Source organism: Chinchilla lanigera, unplaced genomic scaffold (assembly GCF_000276665.1).
Source record: "Chinchilla lanigera isolate Chin_1 unplaced genomic scaffold, ChiLan1.0 scaffold00126, whole genome shotgun sequence".
Taxonomy (NCBI): domain Eukaryota; kingdom Metazoa; phylum Chordata; class Mammalia; order Rodentia; family Chinchillidae; genus Chinchilla; species Chinchilla lanigera.
In genome coordinates, this window is record NW_004955527.1 from 1,763,909 (window position 1) to 1,773,119 (window position 9,211).

General features: G+C 49.2%; 1 protein-coding gene across 1 annotated transcript in view; it reads left to right on the forward strand.

The window, feature by feature from the left end:
• The first annotated feature begins 5,371 nt into the window (after positions 1-5,371).
• Positions 5,372-9,211, forward strand: part of Sdhb (succinate dehydrogenase complex, subunit B, iron sulfur (Ip)) — a 23,217-nt gene continuing 19,377 nt past the window's right edge. The window contains exon 1 of the mRNA XM_005409822.2: positions 5,372-5,590. Coding sequence (XP_005409879.1) covers positions 5,519-5,590 — 72 coding nt within the window. The 5' untranslated portion in view covers positions 5,372-5,518. The remainder of the gene's footprint in view (positions 5,591-9,211) is intronic.

A 9,211-nucleotide genomic window follows, 5' to 3' on the forward strand; every position in this document is an offset into this window, starting at 1 on the left:
GCTGAGGCAGGCAGATGGGGGTGTGATAGAGGTTAGCACGGTGGGTGAGCTCTAAAGGCGTGTGTATGCATGCGTGTGCATGTGTGATGGTGGGATAGGGCCCAGCAGGTGACAATCTCCAGAAGGCCCTGGGCCGCTTGCTAAATCCCCCCGGCTGGGCTGACCTCAGCTGTGCGCAATGCGGTCCCAGCTGGAACGGGGGTGGTTGGTGACTTTTCGCTCCGGGAGTTCCGTGGAGACTGCTCATGAAATCGGAGAAGTCTGCAGCCTACGATTGCCTCTGCCCCACTCAAAGAGAATATTTTGAGAACTCTAATTATATGTTGGGCCTTGCATGGGATGAGGGAAGAGAGTTTAGATAAGCCCTTTCTAAAGACAGATTGGCAAGGGCTGCTGGGGAGCCTTGGGCAGTGCTGTGGGGTGAGGGTGCCCCCTGCAGGTGGGTCAGAGTGGCTGCAGCCATCACATTCCCTCGAGTCTGAGTGGGTGCCCCTCAGCCCAGCCAAGGCCGCAGGAGATGCTGCCCTACTAGCTGTGCAACCTGGGCTGACTCTCTCTGAGGCTCAGCTACGATACTGTAAGTGAAGAGCTGATGTCCCTTTCTCATGGATTTACTGTAATGAATACAGAGAGCAAAGGTACCCAAGGGGTCTGCCTAGGGCCTGGTACACAGTACCTCCTCTGACGGTGGCTGTCGTTACCAGCCCCAGCGGAGCCCACCATCACCACTGCCGGCATGCTGAACAGTGTGAAGATGCCACCCAGTGACTAGCAGGAGGGAGATGGCATTTCTGAGGATGAGGCTGGGCAGGATAGGGGTGGCCTCAGACAGAGAGCTGTGCCGCCCAAGTGGCTACTTGACATTTGATTTCCCAGCTAGGTCTGTTACAATTCTGGGAGACTGTTTGCATCTCCTTTCTCTAGAAGCCCAGAGTGCCTAACTGGAACTCCCTGGCAGACAGACAGGCCAGCCAGACAGCTGGGATGTGCTTGGAGGATCCCAGATGTGAGCAAATCTCACAGCATCAACGGGCTCCTTGCGATGATCCACAGAAGGCACCCGTTCTGCAGCTGATGGGAGAGAAAGAGGTTTGTCACCTACCATGATTCAGGCCCCAGCCTCTCAGTAGGGGTCCCCTGCTTTCTTCCTCACTGTAGGTTGGGGGGCCAGGCCACCTGGAGGCCTGGGTGGTGGAGGACTCGGTTGATCACCCAGTCCCCTTCTTCCGATCCTATCCACCAAGGCTCTCTCCTTCCTTCTGCTCTGATTCCTGAAAAGGTAACCAACCCCCTTGATGTACCCTGAAGTCTTTTTTTTTTTTTTTTTTTTTTGGTTTTTCTCCGGTACCGGGAACCGAACTCACGGCCTTGCGCATGCAAGGCAGGCGCTTTTTGCCGCTGAGCTAAATCCCCAGCCCCTACCCTGAAGTCTTACTGCTAATCACTACAGGAAAGGAACAGAGGCTATAAGGGTAGTGTTGCAAAAAATAGCAGACGAGCAGCATGGGCTGTGCCAGGCTAGAGAGGAAAAAGGGTGCCCACACCCAGTTCCCCTCACTGACTCAGCCCTCTCGCTTTTTCTTTTCTTTTTTTAGACAATACTACCTTTACTTAAAATTGTGCTATTTTATTCATCAGGAAGGTTTTGCATTTTTATTTTTTAAAGTACTGCATTAGAATGTTATCTGTCTGCAGGGCATGGTGGTGCATGCCTATAATCCCAGCACTTGGGAGGCTGAGGCAGGAGGATCGTTGTGAGTTCAAGACTAGCCTGGGCTACAAAGTGAGCTCAAGGCCAGCCTGAACTGCATAGCAAGACCCTGTTTCAAAAAGACAAAAACAAAAACAAACAAAAGAATGTTATTGGTCTTAATTGCCAAGTTTTTTGGTTTCAGTTTTGTGCCCAAGGCAAATGTCTCCCTCCTCTCCCCCCAGCCCCAGCCCTGACAGTGAGCAGCCTGTGCCTTCCCTGGGTCTCTCCTCTCCTACCAGCCCACCCTCCTGCCTGCCTAGCCCCTCCTGTAACCTGCTACAAGGAACAGGATCAGCTCATCTGACCCTTCTGTTTGTTCCTTCATTCCCCCACCAGACTGCATGAATTCATTCACTCATTAAACATCTATTTCCCACCTGCTGTATGCCAGTCACTTCACCAGGCTCGGGGGAGATAACGGTGAGCAAAACAGGCATAGTTCTTAGCTGGGTGCAGTGGCTCATGCCTGCAATTCCACAACTGAGGAAGCTTGAGGCAAGAGGATCACACGTTCAAGTCCTGCTTGGGCAACTTAGTGAGAGTCTATCTCAAAAATAAATAAATAAATAAATAAATAATAAATAGGGCTGAGGATGGAGCCCAGTGGTAGAGCATCCCTAGATTCAACCCCCAGTACCATGAAACAGGACAACATAAGACAGAGTTCTTGGGCCGGGGATTTAGCTCAGCGGCACAGCGCCTGCCCGGCAAGCAGGAGGTCGTGAATTCAATTCCTGGTACTGAAAACAAACAAACAAAAGACAGAGTTCTTGACCTGTAGGATGGGAAGCTATGGCAATAAAAGTATTCATAAAGAATTCAAAATAGATTGCAAATAGCAATAAACTTGACACCTCAAAATGCCTCCACTCTGAAGAGGTAGACATATACATGGGTAGTGGTTAATCCATGTATGACTGCACTGATGGCCTACGTAGTGGCTATTTGGAAGGAGGCAGAGAAGCTGCATGCCAGGGACAGGGAGACTGGAGGGACTTGAGGGTGCCTGGGGCCGTGGAGGCTGTGGGGACAGCTGATGGTTGACGAGAGGTGAAGAGAGAATCAAGGAGGACACTGAGTTTCTAACTTGGTGACTGGGTGAGTTGTGATATCCATAAGAGCAGAAGTGTGAGCTCCACAGGTGCGATGTACCGTCTGGGGCAGGTTGGATTTGAAAAGCCATGGGGACACCCAGCTAGAGATGCCCAAGGGATAGCTGGATAAAGGAGAGGTCATCAAGAGACATGGAAGAGAGCAATGGCTGATGGGTCAGAGGCAATGAAATCCTGACTTGAGGTGAGAAGACCCCAGAGTCTCACCACAGGGATCAGTTCCAATGAAGTGGATTTCTTTCAGAGGCAAATAAATCTCCCATGCAATAAAATCATTCAATATTTCCCCCCTTAATTCAACCCTCCTTAGGCCAGGCTTGGTGGCCCATGTCTATAATCCCAGCACTTGGGAGGCTGAGGCAGGAGGATCGTCATGAGTTCGAGACCAGCCTGAGCTACAAAGTGAGCTCAAAGCCAGCCTGAACTGCATAGCGAGACCCTGTCTCAAAAAGACAAACAAAACAAAACAAAACAAAACCCTCCTTAACCTTCTGGCCAGGGGTAAATCAGCCAGGTTACCCTAAATTACAAGACACTAAAAAATAGTTTTCCTGCACAAATAGCAATAGATACAACATACAGGAATGCTTTGGGTTTTAATTTTTAACTCTGGACTTGATGCTGGGTGTGGTGGTACACGCCTGTAATCCCAGGAGGCTGAGGCAGGAGGATCACTGTGAGTTCGAGGCCAGCTTGGGATACAAAGTGAGCTCAAGGCCAGCCTGAATTGCACAGCAAGACCCTGTCTCAAAAAGACAAAAATAAAAAATAAATAAATAAATTCTGGACTTGATTTCCAGCCCTAGGGGAAAAAAAGGGGTCCCAAAAGCAACATTCCCACCAAGGTGGCTCATCTTTCTTCCTGTCAGAAGACACACAATCTGAAGGTGTTAATTTGGACAACAACAGCAAAAGAAGACCTAGAAAGTCTCTAAAATGGGAACAGTTATTTCAATCCAAAAGGGTTATGAGGATGAGATAAGACTATTTCTGTAAACACATTTGTAAGTGATGAGGTATAAACATCGAGCAGAAAGTCTGGTGAAAAGCAATATATCACTGTCCGGACAGATGGCAACAAATTAGAAAAACAAGGGTCTGAATGATGAGGCTACCTTGGAAAGAGAAGTCAGAAGCAGGCCATGAAAACCTCTAAGTCCTGCAGCAGTTGTGCCTTTCTGGAATCCCAAAGTTTAGGGCGGAGGTACGGCTGCCCAGGAATTTATTATTCCTCCTTAACTCTGAGCTGCCCAAATCCCCATGAAGCCCGGGAATGATGCAACTGCAGGGCTCGTGGGCCCACTGGCACCAATAGCCTCTCTATAAATCAAAGTCTCACTTCTGTTGGCCTCAGATTGCTTTTTCCAAGGTGACCTGGGCAAAGTAAAAGGGTGGCCTATCTAGGAGTGGCGTCTGCCTTTGAGATAGAAGAACCCTGAAAATGCCAAAAGGACCAGTTCTCTAGAAATATATCCCACACACTCTTCCTTCATCTTAAGAGTTAGAAGAGTGACAGTCTTCCCATGGCATCGGCCAGCTCCGGTGACCAAGAGGCCCTTGGGGCAGATGGCAAGAGCCTATTCCAGTGCTGGGTGATAGCGGGGCCACACTGGCAGTTCCAGCCAAGACTCCAGAAACCTCGCCCTATCCCACCAGTTCATCTGGCCATGTGCCTCTCTCCAGGGGCGTCTAAATGAGCTGTGAGTTTGGAAACCAAGGCTATAAAAAAGGTGCCCTCCCTTTGCAAAACACGTGGGCAGAGAGAGAAAAACTTCAATCCTGGGAAACATGGGGGCCTGCAAAATCATTAGCTGGGGTGCCTGAAGGGACCAAGGGACTCAGAGCACTGAGGCCACACCAGCCCAAGGTAACACAGTGCCCACAGGGAGGCAGGACTGTTGTGGAGATTAAGTGAGATGATGGGTCATAATGTTCGGCTTGTGGCAGAAGCGCTTTTTGGCACTCAGCGGCTAATGACCTCACCAAGGACGGGGTGCCCTTCCCCGAACTCTCCCCTATTTTATGGCCCTGTCACTTGCCCATCTCCACTTTTGGAAAGGGAATTCACACACACTGTGGCATCCCACAGGCATGATGCCTGCTACATAGCTAGCTGGTGCTTCATACATATTTATGAATGAATCAATGAATGAATGGCACCTTTGCCTATCATTTCTGTAATCAGTTCATTCACCAACTATCCCAATTTGCCCGCAGCTGAGGAGTTCTTGAGACTCTGGTAAAACCTGAACAGAAATGAGTCAGGGATAAATGATAAGACTGGCAAAACCTAGGGAAGGCGAAGGGGGTTAAAATCAGAATAGAAATTCAAATTATAGCCCCACCCCCAATTAGCCTTGGCCCCTCCCTTTTCAGGCCGTCCTGCCCGGACTCCTCCCCTTCCATCCGAGAAGGTCACCTTAAGAACCCGGGAAGCCAAACGGGCAGGCGCCATGCCGGCCACCACTGCGCATGCTCGGTTTGACCGGCTCCTCTTCTCCGCCCACCCAAGAAACCGGAAGCCACCTCCCACTCTGTGGCCCTATGCGAATAGCGGGTCCTCCGGCGGGGCCCCTGGCGCCGCGGTGTTCGACGGGAAGTGGGCCTAGAGCGACCTCAGAGTTAAGGGTTGGGGCTGACGTCAGTGGCCAAGATGGCGGCGGTGGTCGGGGTCTCCTTGAAGCGACGGTTCCCGGCCGCAGTATTGGGCGGAGCCTGCCTGCAGGTTGGTCCGGGGGCGACAGGGGACAGGAAAGTTGTAGAGGTCTTCTGGATTGAGGGGGCTGCGGAGTGAGGGAGCACAGGGCAAGGTCTCAGGGCGAGGTAGGACCTCCTCCCACCTGTGCAGTGCTTTGCTTTTGCGGTGGAGCATCGCTGTCTGCAATCCCGCGCCTCGCCACAGCCTGTTGCGGGGGAGTCGATCTTTTAGACACAAGGAAAAAAGAAAAGAGGTTCAGAGAGGGGACTTGAATTGCTCAAGGTCACATGGTAAGCAAGAGTGATAGTTGTAACCAGAACTCAAGCCCAGATATTGGGACTTCCAGCCCCTTTTGCCATCGGACTGTAGCCCCTGGAAAGGAAAGCACGCGCAGTGTCGGGGATGGGACCTGGGCAGCGAGGTCGCTCCTCCCGGGTACAAGGTTGAGAGCCAGACCGGGACTGGGAAGGGAGGAAATGGTGCATCGCGGAGCCAAAGGCACCCGCCGCTAAGGGAAGCCAAAGATGCGTCGGGGCGAACCCAGCTCGGAAAAGATCTCAACTCTCTGGGGTTCGCAGGAAAGGTTAGGTTTCTTAAACAGTGTCACCTGCAGTTACGCGGATATTTATCCTCCTCGAAGGGCATTTAATAATAACCGACCTCAGTGTTGGCATGAGATTATATTGACAGGTTCAGGGCTTGGCGCTGTTCTTATTTACACTGCCATCAGTGACAGGTTTTCCCACATCCTGTATCCTCGGGGAACAACACACTTCTGGTCTCGTTCTAAATGGGAACATATAGGAGAAGGGACACCACCACTGTTTGCGTAAGGGACTAAGGATTTACAGATCCATCAAGTCTGTTCCCTGTATTGGGCTCCCAAGCAACTCATTTAAGGTGGGCAACCAAAACACTTACCTTTTCTTTCGAGATTTGAAAACTGAGGCTCCAGAAAGATGATTATTTTGTATTTTGAAACAGAGTCACGCTATATTTATTTCCCAGGCTGGCAGTCCTCCTGCCTCAGCCTCCTGAATAGTTGAGATTACATGTACCACTGTTCCCGACTAGAAGGCAGTTTTTTAACATAATGCCTGAAAAACTCCTTAGCACAGATCTTGATGTATGTTCGTATATGAGAAATACTAGTTGCTCTGCCCCTCTGGCATTTGAGAAAGGCTCTTTAGTACCTGCTGTGCCTGCTAACAGTACTGCACATTGCCTGCGCCCTAACCTTAACCCTCCAACATGCTTGTGTGAACTTGAGCACGTCATCCACACTTTCTGCAGCTCTTCCTGAAAAGAAGGGTTAGGGAAAGAGCAAGGCCTACCAAAGCTGATGCCCTCTGGGAATTCAATTAATGATTGCTAATGGCCTTGTTTACCAATTCCTTTTATAGCTGCTGAGGAAGCAGTTAAGTTGAAAGTTGTAAGGAGTGGAGTCCGAAGTTCAGGTCCTTCTGCCAAGAAGGAGCCATAGAAAAGGCTGGCTTTATAGGTCACTGTTGTGATCTCAGGCAAGGCCTTTGATGGTCTCCTGAGTACAAGAGGAATAGAAGGACAGCCCCACCCCACACACATTGCAGGAATGTGCATTTGTACCCACAGAAGCCACCTCAAAAGAATCCAGTAACAAACCAGGTGTGGTGGTGCACATCTGTAATCCCAGCACTAAGAGGCTGAGGCAGGATTGCAAGTTCAAGCCCAGTCTGGGCAGTTGAGCGACTTAGCAAATAAAAATTTTTTAAAAGGGCTGGGGCTGTAGCTCAGTGCTGAGACCTTGGATCTAACCCAGTTCTGAAAGAAAAAAAAAAATCCATTCATGACTTGATGTGTTACCTGTGGATAGTACTCATGTTTGGGCTCGGAATCTCTTTTGCGCATGCGGTCTGCAACACTGGACCATAATTCTGTAAATATTTATTAAATGTCATTAGTGTTATCTTATTTCTTCATCTAGACTATGAACTCCTGTAGGACAAGAATCACGTATTTAAATTTGTGTGTCTCATTGCTGTTAGGACTTGCAGGGCTTGAGATACCTGTCGGCCAGGCAGAACAGTACCCAGACTGAAAATGTTGCCTGCCAGTACTGGAAAACAGAAACTTCTGAGCTGTGCTAGGAGGCTGACCCTCCAGTTACCCTGTAAAGTGGGTAGTTACACTACCCACCCCTCCGCAACGGAGAGTGAGAGAGACTAAGTAATTTGCTGAAGAACACACAGCTAGTAGGTCTTGGAGCTTGAACATGAGCCACAGCCACTCACACGTCTCCGAAGCCAGCCTGCACCTTCTGTTTTGTGCAAGCTTATCCTCTAACAGACTTCCTTGCTCTTTTCCTCTCCAGTTTTCCATCTTCCTCTCTTGCCTGCAGATTATCATCTGCCGGGGCTGGGGATTTAGCTCAGCGGCACAGCGCCTGCCTGGCAAGCGTGACGGCATGAGTTCGATTCCTGGTACCAGGAAAAAAAAAACACCCCCCCCCAAAAAAAGAATTATCATCTGCCTTATCTAGTGCAGACCCTGCTTCCTAAGGAAGCTTCCCCAGAGGAGTAAAGAACAGTGTTGAGTGTGACGCAGAGTTAACCTTTCTCAGTCTACTTCAGTCCAGCTCTTGATTTTGTTGCTTAAATTATTAGCTCTGAAGTTTTCCTATGTGCTCCTGCTACGGTACTCATTAGTCTTGCAGAGGAAGTAGCAGTGCTTTGAATGGTTCTCTCCCACTGTGAGTTTGTAGTATAAATTGCTGGGCAGGTAACAAGGAGGGAATCCTCACACTTTGGCCACCTCCCTGCTTCTGCCACATATTCTTTTCTTCCTGCTGTGGGAGAACAAGCAGTGTCCCTTTGGCCAGCCCTTCACAAGTATCTAGGTGGCACATCCCTGTAATCCCAGCACTTGGGAGGCTGAGGCAGGAGGATCGCAGTGAGTTCAAGGTCAGCCTGCAGTACAAAGGGAGACCCTATCTCAAAAAAAGAAAAATCTGCCAAAACCATCTGAATCCCACCCTTTCTTGCTTATTAAGAAGTATTCCTCCAGTAATTGTTCTCTCTGCCCTACAGTTTGTCCTTCTGTAATAGATTATCACCCTCAGTACACAAATATGCTATAATTTCTTACATCTTTAAAGGAAATGTATGTCCTACTCTTCTGTTTCTCTGCTCATCTTTATAGATACGAGAACTTCTCAAAAGAAATGTTTGAATTCACCATCCAAGCTTCATTACCTTGTGTATTTGTTTGTTTTCGTTTTTTGAGATAGTGTCTCACTATGTAATTCAGGCTCGCCTCAAACTCCCTATGTAGCTCAGACTGGCCTCGAACTTGCAGTGATCCTCCTGCCTCTGCCTCCCAAGTGCTAGGATTACAGGTGTGCACCAGCACATCCACTTTCAGTTTATTTCTAGAACCTGTCACCATCACCTCTTCATGCAGTCGCTGGTGTTCAGGTTAGTAACCTTTACCACATTAAATCCAGTGGTCAGCTGTGTTCCGTGATTGTTTTCTCTGAAGCATTTGTCTCTATCATCACTCCCTCCTCAAAACACCCTTTCATCTAGGCCATTCCAGTCTGTTTTTGTCATCACTTGTTGGCTGTCTTCCTGTTTCCATTATCCCAACCTCTGAACATGGAGCTCAGTCCTC